General features: G+C 32.3%; 1 protein-coding gene across 7 annotated transcripts in view; it reads right to left on the bottom strand.

The window, feature by feature from the left end:
- Window positions 1–24,465, bottom strand: part of LOC124364768 (chromodomain-helicase-DNA-binding protein 7) — a 97,064-nt gene that overhangs the window by 19,565 nt on the left and 53,034 nt on the right. For 3 of the 7 annotated variants that reach the window (XM_046820497.1, XM_046820501.1, XM_046820498.1), the window contains 14 exons: window positions 22,827–23,069; window positions 21,912–22,068; window positions 20,643–20,850; window positions 18,865–19,060; window positions 18,376–18,592; window positions 17,595–17,836; window positions 17,182–17,477; window positions 15,663–15,750; window positions 14,315–14,426; window positions 14,009–14,195; window positions 11,301–11,390; window positions 9,577–9,753; window positions 7,643–7,913; window positions 4,726–4,815 (listed from right to left, as the gene is read on the bottom strand). In XM_046820497.1, coding sequence (XP_046676453.1) covers window positions 4,726–4,815; window positions 7,643–7,913; window positions 9,577–9,753; window positions 11,301–11,390; window positions 14,009–14,195; window positions 14,315–14,426; window positions 15,663–15,750; window positions 17,182–17,477; window positions 17,595–17,836; window positions 18,376–18,592; window positions 18,865–19,060; window positions 20,643–20,850; window positions 21,912–22,068; window positions 22,827–23,069 — 2,574 coding nt within the window. The remainder of the gene's footprint in view (window positions 1–4,725; window positions 4,816–7,642; window positions 7,914–9,576; window positions 9,754–11,300; window positions 11,391–14,008; window positions 14,196–14,314; window positions 14,427–15,662; window positions 15,751–17,181; window positions 17,478–17,594; window positions 17,837–18,375; window positions 18,593–18,864; window positions 19,061–20,642; window positions 20,851–21,911; window positions 22,069–22,826; window positions 23,070–24,465) is intronic. The other 4 variants (XM_046820499.1, XM_046820500.1, XM_046820502.1 and 1 more) reach the window with 4 other exon arrangements.

Genomic DNA, 24,465 nt, shown 5'->3' with positions numbered 1-24,465 from the left:
CAGCGTATGTATAATTTGTATTACTTTTTCAATTGTGAATTTTTAATTTTATAACATAGTTCACTCTGGTAAGACAAATAAAAACTGTACTTTCACACACCAATAGGCTGTGAGGAGCAGAAGGTGAGGGATTTGTAGTGTTATATTTCACAATAAATTATTTTTGAAGTATTCGTGCAAGATTAAAAATTTTAAAAACAACTCCTTAGAGCTGGAGTACATTGTCATTTGAATTGAAAACATACTAGATTATACAAGTGGGTTATTTTGTATAAAGACAATTATGTACACTTTATTTATATTATTTTTTAATAATGCATCACTTTCTGGAACAATCTTGCAAATATGTGGTAGAAACTATGAAAAAGACACCATTAGTTAAATGTCTTTTCAGCTACTTTTAATAAACTTTATTAAATGTGGACTGATAAACATAACACAACATTAACATTAACACTAAACTTAATAAAACATTAACCTGAATTAGAATAAAAGGGGAAAACAGGCAAAGAAAAGAAATGAGAGATAAATGACCCTTTACTACAAAGACTTGCACCCAACAAATTTGGAAAGCTAAATCATGCACATACAAAAAATAAATGTTGAGGTAATAATCATAACACTCAAAAAATTAATACATTGACAAATTTCATATAAAAAGTAATATTAGAAAAACTTTTGTTGTAATAAATTTGAAAAACTCTCATTATCAACAAAAAATGTATTCAGGTAATCAAGTATTATTTTAACAAGACTAATAATTCTTTGTTGGATTATACTGATTATACTACTATTATTTGGGGGGAAATATTCTGTTTAACCCCTTAGGTTTTCACAGCCTGAACCATTACCTAACTCTGACTAAACCTTGAAATTAGAAGCTCATTATTAATAACTAAGTTATTTGAAAAGTGGGCAGCAGTTTGCATTTAAGGTTAAGAAAAGAGAAAAACATGTGGAACATGTCAGAATAGAGAATATGTGTCAATTACCTCTAACTCTACTGTAGTGACGAGAATTCTACGAGTCTCTGTACCGTGATCATCACGTTAAACTTGGTTTCTACTCATCTTGTTTTCCATATTCAAGGACACACAAAATTACCTTTGTTTATTTAATCAACAACAAACTTTTCTGGAATTGTAGAAGGACTTTCTATTTACAACGTAATTTGTAATAACCACATTGTATGTTTATTTCTTCATTAACCCTTTGAGTGCCACGGGTATTTTCCGAAGGCGTATGCATAAAGTGCCACGCTGTTTTTCGCATATTTGTAAGCTTTTGGGAGAAAAGCTGTTGTAAAATAACTACCAAATAGATTTCCATCATTTTGTTGTTGTTTTTTTCTTATTAAATGCAGAATATGATACATATCGTTACAAATAAAATTTGATTTATAAAAATATAAAAATTTCAGTATTTATAAAAAAAGTTTTTTACTTTTGTATAAAAAGTTAAGTTTTGACCTAATTTGTGTGTATACGGTATTTTAAAGATTTTTTTTCTTTATACCATGATAAAGGCCATATTATTCTAAATAAAACCCATGTGTAATATCTTATTCTAGAATTTTAAAAACATGGCATTATATGTATTAACAAAATGCTGCCCGGTACCAACATTTTATACTTCATTTGTCAGAGTTTAGAAATTACTTAGTAATGGTGTAGTTTTCCCAATAAATCTAATAAAACATTTATACAACACAAATAAATATGATTAGTAAATTTAGAAACAAATACTTGCTAACATATTTACATAAAAGTTTACATTTACTAAATAACAACCCTAATAATATTTACACTGAAAATTTACGTTTTTCGCTTGAAGAGAACTCAAATCATACTTTCTTCTTCTTTTGGAGAAAAAATACAGTAAAATACTGTATAAGTTACTATTTTATTTTGTATTTACTCAAATGCTTGGTTATCGGCACATAAACAACAAGAAAGGCCGTTACGCAACACGGTACTCGTCCGCTATGTCGCGTGACTGGAAGACAGAATCATCGTACAGGTACTTATCACAGCCCACTATTTTTGGACGAGTTTTCCTTATCAGAGATCAAAATAAACTTCATTATACGTTCCTTCTTCCATAATGAATCGAAAAATACTCGATGAGTCATACTTCCTATCTCCAAATCGTCTCCAAATAGACACACGAATGACTTGGTATTTTCGAATAATGAAACGTCGTTCTTATAGTTTTTGATTTAATTGATTGTCGTAATAACTTGTAAATTCCAAAATAGGTTAAATAAAGTCAGTTGTTTTTAATACTGTAATTTATTCTGTCCCCGATAAGGAAAACTAGTCCAAAAATAGTGGCTTCTTGATAAGTACCCAAACAACAAAGTTTCACAGATAAAATAGTAGAGAAACAACATAAAACTCGTATTTATTGATAATTTGGAACATATTAAATACAGCCGTCTGTTTATTTGGCCAAAATAATCTTGTACTATATAAAATATTATCGAAATACGAATCGTCAAAATTGGCGACGCTGGCACTTTATGCACTTTTCGTACCGTCAAAATTAGCGACGCTGTGGCACTCAAAGGGTTAAAGTCTACTTCTGTAGGAGCTCATATTATAAGTGTTAAATAGAAAGCAGTAGATTCTTGTGAACATTTTAAATGAAACGATATAATAAAGTAGATAAACAAATATTTTCTCAAAGAGGTTTAAAAACTGTTCCTCGTACATTTCTGTTACATCTTAGTTTGATACATACATGATTTTAATGAGAACTGGTGATAATATATCTTAAAAGCAGATAATATAATACATTAAAATAAAGAAGTTTTTTGCCTTCGATCCTGTTATAAAAAATAATAAAAGATAATTAATTAAATTGCATAGTCCAAAGATATGAAAATCAGAACTAGAATAGATTCTCAAAATGAAATTATAAGAAACCGGTTTGATAAGTCCTTGCAAAATTAAAACAACAGCATTGCTGACAAGTATTGAGGTTTATCTATACAGTGTTCTCTTGGAAGATCACACACAAATTTCCGTCTATTTGTGTTTAGCATAACACATTGAATCATACATTTGAATCATATATGATTCACACAACACAAAATCACTAATAAAATAGATGAAAATAACTGGTTAAAATACTTAACACAAACACACAGTATCTTTACAGTTTGTTGTTTTTTTCAACAATGAGGTGACATATGTCATCTAATAATAAATGCCCTTACCAGCTGTTACCAATAAGATACTTATTTCTTATTATAAAACGGCAAAAGTTTGCTGTGTAGTGTAATAAGTGAGGAGTCAATTTCATAACTTTTTTTACACATTTAGTTAACTTTGCTTATTATGGTTGTTTTCAGAATTAAATTCTCTACAATCTGTATTAGGGAAAACAATTTGTTTATTGGCCATTTAACAATGTTATTGGACATCAAACATTTAAGACGGCATTTTTGTTCTTAGATTTTTGGCAAATTTTATCCTTTTTCTCAAAACCTGTTCACACTACAACCTCTAGAGTGGTTTTATTTGATTTTTCAGGTGATTTTCTTTATAAATCCACCTTATTTGAGTTAAAAAGTAAGAACAAAACATTTCAGAATCACTAATTTCACCAGGTGAACTGAAAACAAAGCAAAATCTTTCGCCAGCCATTACTCACTAATGGAGCGTTTCTGGACCTACCTTTATATAACATTTTTTTCTTATTTTTAGCTCTACAATCACGTCTTAAAATATTTTACCATATTACTGACTCACCCTGTATTTTACACCAACACGTGAACATGAAAAAGCCATCTGTAAAATCTTTGACCATTTTATATCCAAAACAAAAATGTTTTAATTGTTTCACTAACATTTTGCTGCTCTTTCAGCAATATCCAGAAGACTTTTATTGCAGTTTGACACTATAGATAACATATTTTTCAAATTGCACCTTCTCTTCAGATTTGGCTCCTCTGATGTGGAAAAACTGCTAGCTGAAAAGAGATACTATTCAATTTAGAAAATAATTGTTGTGCTGAAACCTGTGCCTATTCCACGGAGCTGGAATAATCTTACTACTTGGATTGGATCAATAAACCGGAGTACCATTGAATGAGAAGTGTATAACTTAAGAGACTATGTTGAAGTATAAAATTATTCATAATAAAAAAGTATGTACGATTTATTTTTGCATGGACTTATCAAACCATCTTGTACATAACACTAATACTATTTCAATACTGTCTTTTAGACAGTTATTTACTGAGTAGGAAATTTTGATGACTATCCAATATTAAATAAATGTTGTCCAAGTTTACCAGGTATAATAATTTTATCAATTCCGAGAATATTTAAATATTGCAAAAGGCAAAAACATCCAAAAGTTATTATTACAGTTCACTTTTTTACTAATGAATTTGATGAATTGAAAATTTTCTATGGATATAATACTAGAACTATAATTCTTCAAATAAAAATTCAGTACAGTAGTCAGTTTGTGATTGTATTCTTCGACTTAAACGATTTCCGAACATGGGCAAAGGAATCAGTTGAAAAATGTTAATGGCACATCCATTTTTAAGGATCTCATATTCTCCTACACTTTTATAGTCTAATTTCAAAGATAATAATGCAGAATAACTGAACAGTTTGTTGGGGAAAATAACTCAATAAGGTTTTAAAGACTTTGTTCTTGTAAACTGCATGCAGGTGTAGACATGCTCAGCTAAGCTACGGTACTGACCCAGAGGTACATGGCCAGTTGATGCCAGTCCCAGTTGGTGCCCAGCTGCTGATTGATGGCCTCCACGGCTGCTGCATGGGGCTCCATGGGCTACACACACAGGCTACATGTACTACAACCCCATGCACTACCCACCCCTACATCTCTAGCAATTCATTATCCTCTACCCCTGTCTTTATAAATACAATGGGACATCTGTTAAACTGTTAACACACAAGAGGTCATGTCTAACGTACAGTAGTTTGCTTCCACAGAGTTTAAACGGGAATGCTTAAAGGCTAGCCACTAGACGATACGGTAAAAGTACGGGGGCTTATCCCTCTTTTCCTGTGGTTTCTTTTTAGTTTGTACCCTTGATATTCCACCAGTTCTACTTGAAGGGATTTAATATTTTGGTTGCTATTTTCCACAACTTATCAAATGACATACTATTGAAAATAGAAAATCTCACGGGATAACCCTTTACAAGCAATTTCTCATATAGTATCATGTTTTTAAGATTGCTTTCCCAACAAAATTTAATTGAAAAGGCTATTGTATGTATTTTATTGGAGTATTTCCCATCAAAGAAAATAAAATAATTCATATAATACTGACTATGAGCAATTTATCTGCATGACCTCTTATGTGTTTAGGAGAATGAACAATTAAATTAGTTAATACTATAAATGAACTTTTAAAAGTTATTTTGTGATTAATAAAAAAAACTATAAAAATACATAATCAAGTACTAATTTGAGAATTTCTATATAACTCCAAAACTTGATACTTGCTAATTATGTAGCACACAGTTGTAATATTACACCCGCAATAAGTATATCCTTGTCTTAACACAAAATTTTACAAAACTATTCCTCTAATTTGAAGTATTATTTTAAATATCACAGTATTTTCCTGGATATTAATAAACACACTACATGGAAAATAGCCTACAAACCATAAAAAATACACACATAATAACCATCTAAAATTCTGTAATCGACATACTGGTTTTCCAAATTTCAAACCCAGATCTTAGTGAGCCTGTTTATACAAAGATATACAATACCAACAAATCTATAAAACAAATTAATTATCATAACAGCCTGAAAGTTCTCACATTGTGAATCTGTTTATGTATTCAGACCTATAAAAGTCCAATTAAATATGAATCTCTACTGTTCTTAATACTGTATATCCAGATAGGAAGCTTGAATGTTTTCATGTGGTTATAAAACTTTTGCAATCCTAATCCACTTAATTATTATGCCTATAAAACTCTTCAATAAGAACAAACAAAATTCATAATCCCAATCATACCTTAGTGACTTTCGACTTTCATCTAATCAAAAAACCATTGTTAATCTCTATATTAATTTTAAGATACAAAAGATTTAAACAAGTATGATGATACACATATCTTAAGCCTGAACATAACCAAATCTTAGTAATTTTCTTTTGTATTAACGAGCAATGAATATATAAAAAAACCTAACTACACCACATATTAAGAAACCTAATCCTAGCCAAATCTATAGCAGGATCATTTTCATCCTTTGTATTTAATCAGGTTGTAACCCATTAACAAAAATTGATCATCCTGATTTCTTGAGGAATCAGCAACTTTAAGTAACAGTATCTACTTGTTCTAAATCCTGCACCAAGTCAATAAACACTAATTTTTATAACTCTACTGCAATTTAAAAATAAACCATTAGGTGTGCCTACTACAGTATAACTACAGTACCAACTTTTGAGTCAAATACTACAGGTATAATAAATAATACTCAAGTGCTACTGATAAAATTTGTGCTTTAAAAAAGTCAACTATACTATGAGTATTGCTAACTGACAGATATTTTAAAGAGATCCAAACCCATTACACAATAATAATTAAACCATACATTAAAAACAAGATGGAAAGACAGTAAAACGTTTTGCTGTAAAATCTTCGTCATAAATAATTGGGTGTGAGCATCAGCAAAACCCATCACTCGAGGGATTGAAAAATTTCTTTTCTGTCAGCACGATATGTCAAGAACACGCTGACCTATAGACTAGAAATTCTGCATAGTTTTTTCCATACAAGCAACATTGAGATGGTTTATGTCATTCCCAGGGATATTACTGAACATTGGTGTTGTGTAACCATGGTGGCAATGAGAAAATTGCAGAATAAATGAATTAGTAAACATAGTAACACATGTAGCCAATGAAATAACCAATAGACTTCAAATTTTGCATGCAACAAAACCTGTTACATGACATGTTGTGTGGTGTACTCCTATCTTGAATTAGTAGATTTAACACAAAACCACCACATTAATAAAATCAGTATGTCATTTTGATGGATAAAACAACAAAAAATGGAGTACAGATAACATACATTTTTTACTTTCTGGACAGAAGCAATTTACATATATATGTTAAAGTAGTAAAGTGACAATCTTTACACAGTCATGGATAAAATTGGAGATCTTCAGGTACTGGGTTAAGGTAAGTAAAATACAAATAAACAATTACGAGTAATTGAACCAAATTACCATTTGTTATAACTAACTTGGTGGCTAAATTTTGTCCCTAATCTATATTGTATAAAAGTCTATCAAATAATGAATGTTTTGTTAAAATGTATTCGTCATTTAATAATACAGGAATGATTTTGGCAATTTTATAAATTTCCAAATGTTCTAAAGTTAACAAAAGGTGACTTTTCTTGCATTGTTCTGTAAGTTGGGTGAACTTAATGAGATCATTGTTGTGGGTATCAGGTCCCCCTCCAATCCTTCCTTTTCTATTTCTCTTTCGTCACTTTCACCCATTTGTTTTGGGTTACGTTATTGGAATACACAAAAACAATGATAATATCATAAGGATGTTTAACGTGGCTGGAAAAATTCTATCAGCGACTGGTGTCTACAAAGCTCGAACAACATACCTTGGCCTTTTGTGCGAGTTTCAATTCCTCCTTCTTAAAATTGCGTTGGTACGAGGTGATGACTCTCCTTAACCGGGAGTTGAGATCCTGCATGGATGGCCACTGAGGCTTATTGGGGTCCTCGTCTGAAGCCGTCTGCCCTCCCTCCTCCCCTGGCACAGAGGGGTTGGGAGTGGCCGGTTCGGACGGCAGATCATCGGGCCCTGGGGCCGCGGTCGTCTCGGAACCATCCTCGTCATCACTCAACTTGCCCAGCTCCTTCTCCTCACTGCTAATACAGATTCAACAATGTTCAGTCAACTTCCCTAAATTTCAAGATGGAGGTAAATTACAAAAACAAAAAACGCAAAATAATAAATGAAAACATTTGATTATTTAAGTTACAATTCTGATCACTAGGCTGTTCTAAATTGTTCTTATACAAAGATACAATATAAGTAGTATTTTGTTTCCCAACGTGTTTATGGGAATAAAAATTGTCAGCAAAATTGACAAAGTTTATGCAAAGTTTATGGTTTACATTGTTGAATTTCACTGTAATGATTTCTTAACTTTCATTCAGTAAACCGTGATGTAATATTAACTTAAAATAAATCATTATACTTGTATAAATTAAGATAAAACGTTACTATTAACCCATTGCGGATCGTGAAAACGGCGCGCGCGCGGGCCTTAGAGTACGAATTAATCCGTATTGCAACGCAGCACCCGCAGTGTTTGCACGCCTACCTGCCTGCTTAGCGCGCTCGCTAATTATACATGTTTTGTTTGTTTATGTTGTTATTTATGTTATATAAACATTATACAGATCATATTAGACAAGTATATTATACTAGAAGTATATTCAAGTATATTCATAAATATCCTCGGAAGCACTACTTTGAGCGTTTTTATTGATATTGAAATGATGTTGAAATAGAGTTTCCACATCCGGTGGTGTCCCAGGAACAATGTCTGAAATAGTCTGAACATCTGAATCATGGTCACTAGCCCGCTCGTCACTGTCAACATTAGTATCCGCGTAATTATGAAAACGTGGACAAATATGCGTGATAGAACCGTCTCCATCCTCAATAACACTATCGATATCACTTTCATCACTTCCACTTTCTAATAATAGTCTATCTAATTCAGATGATCGTAAATTGTCACCCATTTTATTTACGTACACGCACACGAGGCAAAGGAAAATAGAACGCCACGACTGTACGCCTCAGACAAACAATTTGTCGCAAATAATAACGTTATTGACAGATAACGAGGGGAGTATTTGTGGACGAGTATCAGAGATAAGATAGGAAGCCAGTCCAGGAAAACTGACTATAAATATCTCCGAGGCTTATAACAGCGATAAGCGTTCAAAACAAATGAGTCATCCGTACCACGTCATCCGCGTGAGGGTCACGTCATTGTGCTTTTGGTCCACGCCTCGCTCCGCGTCACCCTCACGTCGTTGATCCGCAATGGGTTAACATAATGAAAATAAACAAATTTTCAGAAATAGAGATTATTTTCAACAGAAACAACTATTTTCATACACGTGTAGGTTATGTGTATATTTATAGGATTAGCATAGTGGTTAGTTTGAAATTATATCAATACAAAATGTATAGATGAATATTTTAATAAAAGAATGAGTCCATATAACAATTAATGGGTCAAATATTTCAATACTATCGATCAACTCACTGCTTAAATAATAAAAACAGTATCAAGTATGTAATCATACTGTTTGCAATAATTGTAATAGTTTTATTCAGAATAAAAGGGTTAAATATCCTACCGACTACAAAAAGTATCTAAAACTATGGAAAAGCATAAAGCAACACAGTATCAACAGTAAAATATAAGTCAATATGGGTTCGATAAAGAAAACAAAATGAATGTAATTTAAGTTGCGAGATGTTGAGGCAGCAAACAAAATAGGGACTTACACTGTATGAGTGGGGGGACCACAGCGTGCGAGGAAGATCAAGGCAGGGTCGCTTCGCATCTGAGAATAGTTCTCATAGCCATGTTTGTAGGTGCCGACGACTAGACTACGGTCTGCTTCCCTATCCCACCAGGGGGCGGGGGCTTGGTCACAATGGGGTGGGTAAATCGGCAGGGCACTGCGCAGTCATCAGTCGTGTCAGCCCAGTCATGCAACCATGCCATGCTTACTGACTCGCACTACCTTCCGTCACTTGTTAATCGTTAAGCGTTCAGTGTTTACAAAAATTATTAATTGAATTAACCCTTTTTATATCTCCCACTCAATTTGAAATTATACATTGATACTTATAACAGTGGTTGAATTTGTTGCTGTACTGTATGGTAATAAAAGTAATATAAAAATGTTATCCTCAATTTAAATGAACAATTTCATTTTATACATATTATTTATTAATTAAAAATATATAAACAAATATATTATTTTCTTACAATACTTCATATTTTTGTTTGTTATAAAACCTTTTTACTAAATAAAAAATATTACTGGATTGTGTAAGGAAGTGTGGGCAGACACTTCAACTTAAAAAAATGTAAAAATATACCAATGTACAAAAAGGGTTAAGACAAACACTGAATAGTGTCAAAAATTTTGTTCAGAAATCCCAACTGTATGTAAGGTCGATGACATTCTAGATACCCTCATACTCGTAACAACTTTAGATTAAATAAAATTTAAAATAGAAGGTGGTGCGAGTATCAAGTAGAAAGCAGGAAGGAAATGCATGTGAAATAATGAAATTAAATAACAAAATATGGAATAATAATAATAACCTCAATAATAGCAGTGATGATAATTTTAGGGTAGTTGTATTTGTACTAATTATTTACAAGTTGCTTGGCTCGTAAGGCTTATCTAAAAAATAAAGTACGTAAGAGCCAACTCAGAAAAAAACTAAGTGATAAAGCAGGCCAAAATATATTTGTATTAGCCTAAACTAAGTGAAGTAAACAATAATTTGCTAGGAAATTAAGTAAATGCAAGTGAATTTCAGAAAAACTTCTCTTTTGGTACACCAATGATCCACTAGAAGATATTTTTAAATTATCAAATCTGTAATGTGAGTTTAACTAAGGTAAGCTTTGTAATGTGATGCATGCATTCAATTAAGTTTGCATTCTACAACACTTAATAACAGCAAAATAATATTACTGAGCGAAGCTCTTTCATAAAGTATTTAATAGACAATAGTAGAAATAATTCCTGATTTTACTGGCTGATGTTGTATCATGAAATTTAAATGGTACAGAAGACAGTTTGATTCTCTTGTGTATTTGATTGATCATACACGCTGTTCACTTTCTTTTCTGACAGTGAACTTGTCTATTAAGATATTAAAGTGCTCACTGAACGATTTAGTTATTAGATTGCTCATTATTAACTCAATTTATAAAGAGAACTGTTTAGCTTAAATATGGACGTTTGAGAGCATACATGGGGTGTAAATGAGTTAAGATAAAAGTAATCTTAGTCTTGATCAAAGCGGTTAGAATTTCCATGTGCAATAATATATATCATTAGTTCTGTGCGTAATCATTAACTGTACCAGAGAGCTAAAATTGTATGCAACGTGAATGCACTATGAGGGAAGCGAAAGCGGCGATAAATAAATGTAGTTAGCTCCATGCCAGGAAGCCTAAAGAGGAGTGAGATACGCAATCTTACCTAGCGTTCTGACCATCTGAGATATGGTGGACCAGGTCGCCCAGAATCTCATGCTTGATGTAATAGAGCATCCTGACCCTCAACAGAACCCTGAAATTGTAAAATAGTGATTATACTTAAAGCAAAAGAAACGGCTCAGTCAAAATTTAAAATGTTCCATAAATTCTGAAATTGCTTCTTAAACAACAAAAATTCCAAGAATTGACATCAACCCTTTGAGTGCCAACGTCCAATTTTACCGGGCGTCAAAAATTATCTGAAAAGTGCCCACGTCTGAGTCTACCGGACATCAAAAGTTAGCCGAAAAGTGCCAACTCCGATTTTACCGGACGTTCGGGAAAAAAATCATTAAAAACCGAAAACCTTATATTTTTAAACTAGTATCATATTAAATTGTTCATGAAGATCTGATCTTTTAAAAATAAATTGTTATAGTACACTTCCGATCAATTGACTTAAACGAAAATCAATCTAGAAGGCACTGACATCACTGTGAACAGATGGTGACGCAAATTTCTCAGTCACTTAACACTTTGAATCCCAAGCCCGAGCTCAGGCCGGGCTGTGTCAATATCGTCAATGACCCAAGCCCGAGCTCAGGCCGGGCAGTCTATTTTTAGTTCGTGGAGACTGGTAATTCTCATTACTGACGTTTTTAGAGGTTGCGTTATGTTTAGCAAGTCATATTAGACTAATTTTATTAGTCTTTGGTTATTTATAAACGGTTACAAGCAAAAAAATATTATAACAGAAATTGTGTAACAAACAGCTGATACAACGCCGAGTCACCAACTACGCAGTTGTCAGCTGGTGCCGTGACGTCTGCACTGTTTACACTAGCTCTGTGTTTTACAGTGAATTATTTTAAGTAACAGTAAGTTATTTTAGCTACAGTTGTTTATAAAATTAGTATTTGGAGTGCTCAGTTATAGTTTTTATTATGTTATTTATCTTACATTAGGCAAGAACTACGTATTTGTCTGCTAGTGCCATGCTGTGGCGTCTGTACTCTTTGTACGTCTACTCGCTTTGTGTTTACAGTGAAATATAAGTTGTTTTAGCTATAGTTATTTATACAATTAGGATTTTGTGTTGCTCAGTGTTTGTTCAGAGAAAAATAAACAAACCACAGGCAAATCTGGAAGAAAAGAAACTGTGTGGTTTTGCCCAGAGTGTGACACTGCCCTCTGCCTTCCTGAATGTTTCAAATTATTTCACACTAAAGCTAACTACTTGTGAATAGGACTACGTTCTCTCTATTCAACTTTTCATCTGTGTTATTTATTTACCTTGATTATAAATAAATATATTTGAACTAAACTTCTTGGCTTTATTTTGATGTGTAATATGTTATGGTTAGCTGAAAAGAATCATGAAGAAAAATGTATAAACAAACTTACTTTATGTTCCAATTTTTATTCTTCAGTATTTTACACTTTTTATGGACTCAACATTTTCATTGATTTCAAAAATGTTGATATATTTTACCTTGGATATATATAAATATATTTGAACTAAAACTTCTTGGCTTTATTTTGATGTTTAATATGTTATGGTTAGCAGAAAATAGTCAAGAAGAAAAATGTGCAAATAAATTTATGCGTTATGTTCCAATTTTTTTTTCTTCAGTATTTTACACACTTTTTATGGACTCAAGAATTGTATTGACTTTCAAAAAGATAAGTAACATGTTTAATAGTTTTATTTATATTTTTCTGCTTTTTAATTTGATTTATTGGTTGCTAAGAAACTATAACTTACAAATTTATTTACAATTTTAACTAAAAAACCCTTGAAATGGCTGGGACAGCACATATAAATATTACTAAGAACCCGGGACTCAAAGTGTTAAAAGTTGTATAACTCACTCATTATTGAAGATAATGCTATGAGTTATTCAAGATTTATAGACGATTGAATACTCTTTCCAGTGATATGGACAAAGGATATAAATTCTGTTGGTAATTATAATTTGGTTAAAAAATTAAATTTATAAATAAATTCTGGAATTCTTTTAGGTTAAGTCCATTTCTGGTATTCCTAAATTTAATTTTATAGTAACTTTGTTAATTTTATGTTAACTATGCAGAGTTTTCGGAGAAGAATTAAAAACAAAATATGTTTTATCAATCAATCAATCAATCAATCAATATACTTTAATCATAATCATAAAGAACAGAATAAGCGTCAAGTTACAGTAAGAAAGACAGGTAGAATAGAAACCAGAATAAGATGGTTTACAAAGTGTTTCTTCCGGTATTTTGTAGTCAATGCTGAGGAGTCCCTCCAGCATGTGTCATGAACTCGTCCATTGTGTAAATTGATTTATTGATTAGCCATTCTCGAAGTTGTCTTCTCATTGTAGCTGAATCTTGAGTCTTCAACTCGTCAGGTAGAACATTTAATAGTTTTGCCCCTGCATATGAAGGCTTTTTTTTCAAACAATGCAGAGTTTTCGGTGGAAGAATTAAGGAAAATCGTCGGCATGGCGAGTTTGTCGCCCATGTATGTCTTTGTTTTTTGGTTATCTTAAACCTTGAAAATGCCTTCAAAAGGACTAGCACTTTTCAGTACACCCACTCAATAAATACCTGGCACTCAAAGGGTTAACAAAACAAGAAATTTCATTACGTAAAAGAATTACTGACAACTAACTCCACAACAATGAAATAAAAATTAAAAACACATAATTGACAAAATAAACTTACTTATTTGCATGCCTGGCAAGATGTTTCCTGTAGTTACTCTCCAGAAAGATGTCACCGTCGTACTTGTCATGCCTGCTCCAATGGTCCATTTCCGTTGGTTCACTTGACGTTTGGCCCAGAAGCCTTGCCTCTTTCATCTTTAGTTTCATTTTCCGCCGCCCCCCTCGTGGCACTGGAGAGTGTAAACCTGGATGGTAATAAGTAACAATTTATTTAACAAATATTAATTTTTAAACTCAAATTACTTAAAAATTAAAATTTCTTTATAAATTTCTTGTTTTAAATCTCAGCAGTAATGTTACTCACCCAAATGATTTCTTGGTACTGCGCTTTCCCCGTTCTCTACAGGTGTTATGAGGTCCCAGATAAAACTTCTAATTTTATCGTCCCCCCTGTAGTAACGTAGACAGTAAAGCATCTGAAATACAACAAACATGTAGACTGTAGACAGAGTTTCTTGGGAGAACTACATTTACTTGTTAAGTATAATAATAGAGTTAAGTATTGTAGATTAAACTGAGGTAGCTAAATAAGTATAAAATTTGTACAAATTCTGGGAACAAGAGATGTCAAGCTGTTATAAGTAATCTTAGCTATACCTGATGTTTTTACCTTCATCAGCTTAACTCTTTACTTGGCAGTATATAGTGAGTAAGTCACACGACAAACCATAGCAACCAGGTCAGGATGATATATCTAAATAAATATTTGCTTATTAAAGAATTAATAGGACCTTCTACAATTAACATGTAATTTCAAGTTGCAATCCTCAACTTCTGTTCCTGCATTTGAAACAAATTAGGAAATGCTGGTTGCCTGCAAAGTAACTTAAAAGAAAACTGAAACACTGAAAATGCATCAGTTAAAAATATTAATACCAGAATGTGATGAGATATTAATAGCATGTCATCTTAATAATATAACAGTCCTACACATAAGTTCGCAAACAATAAGAAATAAACCTCTGTTAAACTTCACACAGTTTGTTGATTTGATTAAACAGATCCAAATTTTCAAAGGAATGTGTTGATCAAGAAGCTGTCACTAATTATTGAACAGAAGATATGTTCATGTTCCACCACTTACATTACAACCACATAGCGACAGATGAAATTTTCCTTATGCCAAACTGATAAACAATTAATGAATTTTCTACCAGAAAATCGTCTTTTGTATTGTGCTGTGTGTCTTTTGTAACAATCAATGTTGACATAGAGTTACAAAAGGACCTGAAATGCTTAAACAAAGGCAAGTTCTTTGTCAAATGAGTGTTATTTTCATTTGGTTTGAAGCAGTAGACGGAAAAATTTGGAGTAATGTAAATGTTAATGGGTTGGAGAACACGTTTATAAAGGATGACAGCTGATCGGCAGTAGAAAAAATTACCATTCGCTGAAATTGTTTGTCTACTTTGTGTTTTAATACCCAAAGATAGATTAATAAATTACTGTTATTTGTAAATAATATTTAGTCAACAGTTCTTACTTTTTATGTCATGTTTGTGAACTGCTACATGTCTGCTCCTCAGCAATAAAAAAACAGGAGATTGCTTATTTTTGTTGCCAATAAATAACCAGTGCAAGTATCATGACAAAATGGTTTATGACTAAAACTGACAACACTTAAAACTTGATGCAGATACAGCTTTACTTACAATGATTCTGGCTACATCCTCCACGTCACTCTCTTTCCAGCCTTCCCTGAATTGACCATGGTTTAGAATATCAGGCCATCGCCCCCAACTGAAACACATTTACAATTCAAAATAGAGAAATATTAAATAAAATATCTTAATTTTTCATCACAAACATAAATTTTTTAACTCATATGTAATCATACTTCCAAAATTAGGACAGCAGAGAACCCCAAAAAGTTTCTGGAGGCTTATGAAGTCCTCTAGATCTTGGGTTGGTATGAATTAAAATAGACAGAAATCGTGCACCGAGTCAGAATATCCTCAATCCTATTCAATATTACATACAAAATTACTAATGAATGTAGAGATGAAGCTGGGATTGTCGCATTAGTCACAAAAAGTCCGGAGGGTGTAAGGACACTAATCTTAGCATCTACACGATTTGAAACATGTAGCTTTGGATGAATGTAAAGAAGTTTTTTTGATCAGGCTTACAAACTAGAAAACCAAGAGGCCAAATATGTTTCGCCACTTTGAAGACAGATAAAAATGTGCATGATCTACGATTCATTGACAAGGTTAAGCCTTGTCAATATGCTGGTTCCAAACTTCAATTTCCTGTCAAGTGATGTGGATATTGATCTTGAAGTAACCAAAGGAGTTATGGAAACTATGAAATGGAAAGTGTTTTTGACAATATGGGAAGAATGTAATGGAAAGTTCACAGTATTTCATGCCCAAACAGAACATGATAAGAGAAACGGAAAAAACAGGTTTGGAGAAGAATGATGCTAAAACTACTTTATCTATTTAATAAGAAATTTAAATAAAATATTTGCGCCTATAAGGATGAACCAGACAGACATAACAGGAACTACTAAGGAAATAACGTGCTTTTATGCATGTAATAGAAATGTTTCATCAAAATTCCTATTCGATGAAAATACATAACAATAATTTGCTCAGTATGGGTCCAAAATATGGGGGGCTAAATAAGGAAGAGAAAAATACTTTTATCTTTTAAGAATAGTTCTTAAAAAAAAAATGTTTAAATCAACACATAAGAGCCTGGACAAGAAAAATAGTATGAAGAACAGTGGAGGTGAAATAATAAATTAAATAAACTATAGAAGAAACCAATGGTATGGATACTAAGAAGAAAGGAGATGTTGGATGAAGAATGTTAATCCCGAGAAAGTAGACAACATCATAGAAAACCAAAGACAAGATGCAAGACGTGATAACTGATATGGATAGGGTTAGATCTCCTGATGAAGACGCAGAAGACTGATCAAAATAGAGAGTTGAGGCTAAACATCAAATTTGAGAAAAATGGCTCGGAGAGTGTGAATGTACCTTCATATTTCACAAATTCATTGGAAAGATTATTAATATTTTTGATAACTGTATTCAACAGACATAGAACCATTCCAAATTTCTTTAATGGAGTCTAGAAAATAGTAACAGAGCCCAAAAGAATATTTTTATGTTTCCCAGATTTTTTTGGTGTGTAAATAAACATTTTCAATCTCCTCACCCAAACGTGAGAAGACCACGTTCAACTTTGAAGCATTCACTTCTCGACCAGGCACCATATGTCACTTCTCCTTCTTTGATCACAAAATCTTCTGGAAAATACTTCTGCTTCAGCTTTTTCAGTTTCTTGTGTTTTCTGTTGCCTCGCCCCCTACCGACCCCTATCGCTGTGTCATTATCTTCGTTGTCTTCATCTCCACTGGACGACTCCAAGTCAGACATATCCATCACCGCTTCATCATGACCGTACCTCTTGATCTGAGTTCTTCGTCGAGGCTCCGATATAACCAACTCATTCTGAAAAACAGAAGGACAAAGTCATTAATTTCGCTTTACAACATGAAATTAGTTAAACAAATAAATAAAAACTTCATATAGATAATGTGAAACTCGGGCTTAACTTAATTATAGTACCTTATCTCCTCTTTCTGCAGTGTCAATATCAGCTTTTTTAGCCCACTTTTTCCAAAAATCTGGATCATCAATATCGATATCAGCTCGGATTCCTGATGAAGCAAAACTGGCCTTTGAAAAAGTAGATCCTTTTTCAGATTCCAACGTAATGATCTGTGTCCTCCTTTCCAGGATCTGGTCAATGTCTTCTTCACAAAACTTGTCCGCAGCACTGTCTTCTTCCATTATTGCACCGTATGCACCTACAAAATTACATTGAATTTATTTCTGTGAAAATGTTACACCATGTTTTAGCTAATTTTACACAATCTCAATAGTACAACAGGAAAACACAAACTGATAGAAACTAACAAAACTTGTACAAATAAATCGCTGGGAATGGTAAAAAGAATTAAATGTAGGACCAACGCAATTTAAAATTTCTTTTACAAATTGCATTTAAAAACAGGAAGAGAAAATAAATAACAAAACTAAATAAATGATGTACTTCTGTTAATTAACTATTACAAAGTGGCATATATAAGATATTGACGCCTGTTACTTATAATTTTATAGTAAAGCGTTATTCCATAATCATAAACTTTTACTGATCACTTCAATAACTGACTGAGAAAAAAAGAGTAATTTCCATTTCACCTTCCTTCTCAGGAAGTTGGCATCAATGCTCTAATCTTATTGTATTGCTTGTAACGGTTGGCAATGTAAAGGAACATTCACAGTGATCTTATATTTTACTTAAGTAATTATTTATCACTAACAATACTTAGAACACCATTCTTACCTTTCTTTAGTAGGTCCTCTATTTCCTTTTTCGAAAGCTGTTTGTTGTTTATCTCTTTGCCACCCTGTGCCGTGTTCATACTCTGCAACACTGCCTTGTCCAGTCCTAGTTTCAAGGACGCCTTATCAAACATCTCTCTCTCATAGGTGTTTCTACACAGCAACCTGTACACTTTCACCATCTTCTGTTGACCTATACGATGGCATCTGGCTTGTGCCTAAACAAACAAACAATTAACATATCATTAATTATAGACTGGTGTAATTACCACCTCAATGAATGATCAAGATTTATAGCACAAGTATGAGTATGGAACCCTTTCAGAATAAATTGCTATACAGCACAAGATTATACAACATATCGAATTTGAACCTAATTTTTCAGTTTTGAAAAGACTAATAAAAAACTCTTTTAAACACATAATCAGATATACAAAATCAGCATATAATTAACATATTGTAAACTCTTACAAATGGACTGCGAACCTACCTGGAGATCATTTTGAGGATTCCAGTCACTATCGTAAATTATAACAGTATCAGCAGCAGTAAGGTTGATTCCAAGGCCACCAGCTTTAGTACACAGGAGGAACACAAACCGATCAGAGTCAGGCCGGCAGAACCGATCTATGGCAGCCTGCCGTAGGTTGCCACGGATACGACCATCAATGCGCTCAAAAGGGTATCTGAAATAAAACATTGATCCTTGCAAATAATTGATTGGTTAGACACAATTTATTTTTTAATCATAACAAGGTGATAGAGATTTTCGTAAATCTGAATAAAAGTCATTGGACAGTGCCTCTCGCAGTACTAATACACTTTTAAATTTAAGAATATGTGGTCCCTACTCTTAAATGATTGCATTCATATTTGGAAAGCAGTTTGTGGAACTAACTTATGTAAATAATCATAATCACTTAATTTATATTTGACCAAAATTAAGTTTAATCAAACATAGAGTTCCACAAGGCTTGATTCTCGGGCCTTATTTCGTTCCTTAAGGGGTTGACTACAATAATATCTGATAGCTTTTGTAATAATACGCATGTTAGCCATAATATGCAAATTTTATAATAAAGGGAAAGTAGAATAGTTATTTAGAAATACAAACACTGACAGGCCAAAATTTAAGTTAAATTAATAATTTATCTCTAGTCACTGTTATCACCTTTTATACATTTACCACAAACTAATTTCACCAAGAAATCAAGAAACCAATGAATACTGAATTTGAAGAAGGAAATAAAACAAAATTTTTGGGTTTAATAATGGATAATATATTGAATTGGGATCAATATATTATCAGACACAGGTCAAAAGTGTAGCAAAAAAGATTCTTTCAGTCTTTACGCATTATAAAAAATAAAAATGTTTGCAATTTAGAAACTTTAAAAATGGTTTATTTTGCATACAACCAATCCCATATACTTTTGGAATTAGTTTTTAGAGAGTCACCTCTAAAAAAATATGGATCAATTTTTATTTTTATAAGACCTATTACGCTAAAGTGAAATTGGCAACAGTCTGTGAAAGAATCTTTGAAACATCTTAAAATAATGACCAAGTCTGTATAATCATCACTGCATTCTTTTTATGAATGCAGAATCCCAATTCTGTCTCCCTCTTGGGAGCCATTCATACATATGTAACACGGCACAGAGGTAAAAAATTCCTTACCTGTTCACAAATTACAATGTTTTGATAAAAAAAATCAATGTATTGTAAGTACATTAACAAATTTACTTGCAAATCTTGCAGAAACCAAATAAAATTTTTTTTAAATTCAATAAGCTTCTTTATAATTTTATGATTTTAGTACTATAGTACTCTATGAAGAATTCTTTCTTAAAGTATAGCTTTATATGTAGGTCGAACAATTTATGTTTAAGATAAACTCAGTAGAATGTTTTATGTATATATGACACCATTCATTTGTAATGCAATGAACAATATAAATGAATAGATTGTTTGAAATGTGAAACTAGTTGCAGCCTTGTAATATTATTTAAATTTTAAATTTTTGTAAATCATGACATTTACAAAAAGTGCACCAGTCTGGTTAGGATTTATATCCGTGCAATCTCTTTTAACTTAGACTTATTGAAATATCCCCATTTCTGGAGTTATTTGAAAACACAAATATCATATAAAATGCTACTGTTATTAACAACTCTTGTTACAATCAAGAAAAGTAAATGATTCTACATCTTAACTGGTTCTATCTAGACTTGCAAGTAAACATGATGAAAGAAAATTAATACTCACTTTCTAAATACAAGATAATCTTCCAAAATATCCAGGCATCGGACCATCTGACTGAATATTAGAACACGGTGTCCACCACTCTTCAGTTTTGGCAAAAGCTTATCAATCAAAACCATTTTACCAGACGAATTGATAAGCGCTTTGAAGTAGGCATCTGGATCATCACCGTGAGCTATGCGGTAGTCATGTTGAATTTGGTCTTCAGCACCTGAAGAAAAATAGTTTACATAAGTAACAACTAATTTATTTAATTAATGTACAAATTCTGAAAGACAAAGAAAAGATTACATGGAAAAGTTATCTACACTACATCCTACAATTCCTCCTACTTCTGTTTACCACTAAAACTGAGACTACTACTTAAATAATATGAGGTTTTTGGCTTCTGTTCTCTGATACTTTAGCAGAACACTTCAACCATATATGTTCTGCTGATTCTTCTTCATCTCCATAGTCTACATTTATCAGTTACACTTAACCCCAATTTCATTGGATGTTTCGGAAGAGATTCTGGCTTAGTGTGTCCCGTTAACATTCCAAACTGCAGTTGTATAATAACCTACTTACTTAGGTCAATGAGTGTAGTGCAGTCTTTGAAATAAAGACAAACATTTTTCATTGACTGAGGCCTTCTTCGCTTCAGATTTGACCTTTCCCCCAGTTATTTACAGGACCTCTGCTGTACAAGAAGGAAGAAGATTCATAACTCAACTCTGACTCTACCAAATTTCTATCAGAGACTTCCTTGGCCAGCTGTTATTTCATTTCCAGCAATGCCTTCATGATCCGAAATCCAACCAAGGATCACTCTGTTTTCCTCTCCACCAGATGAATTATAGCTTTCCAAACTAATCTCAACTCAATATGCATCCAGAATCTTAGGATCAGCCTGACCATCGGATAATATTAAATACATTTGAGCTTATTCTTGATAATTTTCTGGTATATATTTCAATTGCCATAACTTCTGCTTGGAATATCAACATACAAAAACCAACTATAATATATACTAAGTCAGGAAAAGCAATCACGAAAGAAATAGTCCTGCCAATTCTATTTTCTTAAGACCTGACAATCCAAACTGGAAATATGAAAAATTTCTCTGCAGCCTCTTAAGTAACCGACGTCAATCTCTGTGATACTATCTTTGGAATTATGTTTAAAAATTGAGTTTATTCACCTCTTTTTGCCATAATATTAATCTGAAGAAGCTGTAAAATTCACAACCCATTAGATCACTATAAATGTGTGTAACAGATAGCTACTAACCATTGAGGAGGTAAGGATGAATACAACACTTGCGAAGCTCCATCATAGTGTTCATCAGGTTAGGCACATTGGCTGACGTTGTTCCCTTGGACAGAAACGAGAAGTTCCGTTCTAAAATGCCTCTGTAATATTTCTTCTGAATATTGGTCAACTCGACCTGCAAACAAGTAACAACAATTAGCTAGTTTCAAAACTTCTGATAGTAATATTACACTTTTATTGCATACTTCACAACAAATCTGCATCACAGTCTTTAATATTTTTTAAAGTCCAATTTCGTTCATTCACTCAAACTTACTATTAGAAAAAATTTAAACCAACTGAATTTATGAAGAATATTTATTATCTTAACAAAAGAACTCATTAAAATGATGAATCTTTGGAACATAAGTATAATTCGCGCATAATTAAAAAAAACTGAATACACTTTGAATGTTGTACATGAACATTATTGCTGTACATTACTTGCCCAGTTAAAAGTATTAATTCTAATAATTCAAATTTTAAAAATTATTAATTTCAGGAAATTTCCAGAATGGATTACATTTGTGAGTTTCCAATAGAAGAAGGGATTCAATGATCAGGTATAAGAAATCCAATGACAGCATATTTTTTGATATTATTGCACTGAAACAATTGAATTCATACCCTAAAAGAACTCAAATTAGATCTTTCCACGTAATACTGTTCTAGTTCTCATTAATTTGCTTTAAAGGTAGATTTTAAGTCTTTTGTCATTGGAATAAAAAAGAACCTAAAAAAAATTGTTATTCTAGACACTCAAAAAACCATTAGTATGTAAGAAAATGCAAAAAAAGATTTGAGTTATGACTTAAGTGAACTCACAGATGAAGAATAATAAACGATATGACTAAACCTACTGATTGGATAAAACCGAATGGCCATCCAGATTACCTCAACTACAGTTTCTTCTTTTGGCGCAATTGTTTTTTCAACATCTTCCTTTAACCTCCTCAGCATCATGGGTTTGAGCAACAGTTGCAGTTTTTGGACTTCATTTTCTGTTTTGAGTGCACCAAACTCTTGCAGGAACGCATCACTACTTGTAAATTGTTGTGGTTCAAGAAAATTTAGAAGAGAAAATAATTCATTTACATTGTTTTGTAATGGTGTTCCGGACAGCAACACCCTGTGTTCCTGAAATTGAAAGACAATCGTTTAAGGATAACTTAGATTAATATATCCAACAATTTATAAAATCAACTTAAGAAATCAAATTCTTCAGCATAACATCGGCCCTTTGAATACCAACATCCGATTTTACCGGACGTCAAAAGTTGGCTGAAAAGTGCCAATGTCCAATTTTACCGGACATTCGGGGAAAAAAAATTCACTAAAAACAGAAAACTTAATATTTTAAAACTAATATATTAAATTGTTTGTGAAGAATTATTCTTTTCAAAATAAATTGTTATAGTACACTTCTGATCAAATGACTTTAATGAGAATCAATCTAGAACTCACATATAAACATTTTTGATTGACATGGCTACCGAAAACAATGTGACATTAGTTTCTTAAAAGTTGTATAACTTACTCATTATTGAAGATAATGATATACATTTTTCAAGATTTATAGACAATTAATACCCTTTCCAGTGATATGGACAAAGAAAAGGACACGATTTTTTTGTGTGATGATAATTAGGTTGAAAAATGAAATTTAACCCTTTGCACGCCATAAGCGAGTTATTTCGCATGCATAAAAGTTCGTACAGCGCCCATAGCGAGTTATATCGAGAACTACATTTTACAACATTAGATAGTTTAATAGTTGTCGAATTTGCCGCTAGATGGCAGAGAAAGTCACTTTTGCTGCCTAGTGCATTAGCTAACGTGCTAACTGAACGTTTGAGGAGTATCGATCGGTAACAGTTGTTTCTTTCTATTCATGTTTGTTTCCCGTACTTCTCGAAACGCCCAAAGCGATTATACTCGCCGCCATTTCGTGAAGTTCTATGTCTAGTGTTCCTGCTCACTGACAGTTTATGTTTTTACAGTTTTATTAGTTTATATTACGTTTAGTGCTTGTGAACTATTAAAATTATTACTATAGTAATAACTATTATTTATTATTTTGACGTAACTTGTGAATATATTGCCATAATTATGGCTAACGCAGACGATCCGGACTTTGACGATTTCGTTCTTGGGGTTACATACTTTGGACGATTATTTGTAAAAAAAAAACAGAAAACAGTTTGTAAGATATTTTTTTACTGTTTTCCAAAATGTGTATTTATTTACTTATCACACATCATATCTACTTCATGTACCGGTATACGTTTGTAACAATTATACAGTTTTATCAAAATAACGTTTTCATTCATTTCATACCTACTGGTCCTTAAAACAGAAAAATATCTATATTTTGTTTTAAAAAATGCCCATAAAAGCATTTCATGGTTTTTTATTCTTTAAATCAATTACTTAAACAAATAAAAAAAATGGCTTTACAGTTTAAAAAAAATGTAAATATTCAGTAATTTGGCGCTAGGGCAAAACATATATGTAATTACTTGGCGTGCAAAGG

This window comes from Homalodisca vitripennis, chromosome 6 (genome assembly GCF_021130785.1).
Source record: "Homalodisca vitripennis isolate AUS2020 chromosome 6, UT_GWSS_2.1, whole genome shotgun sequence".
Lineage (NCBI taxonomy): Eukaryota > Metazoa > Arthropoda > Insecta > Hemiptera > Cicadellidae > Homalodisca > Homalodisca vitripennis.
Note: the sequence above shows the minus strand (reverse complement) of the source record. Positions and strands in the feature narration are given on the sequence as shown.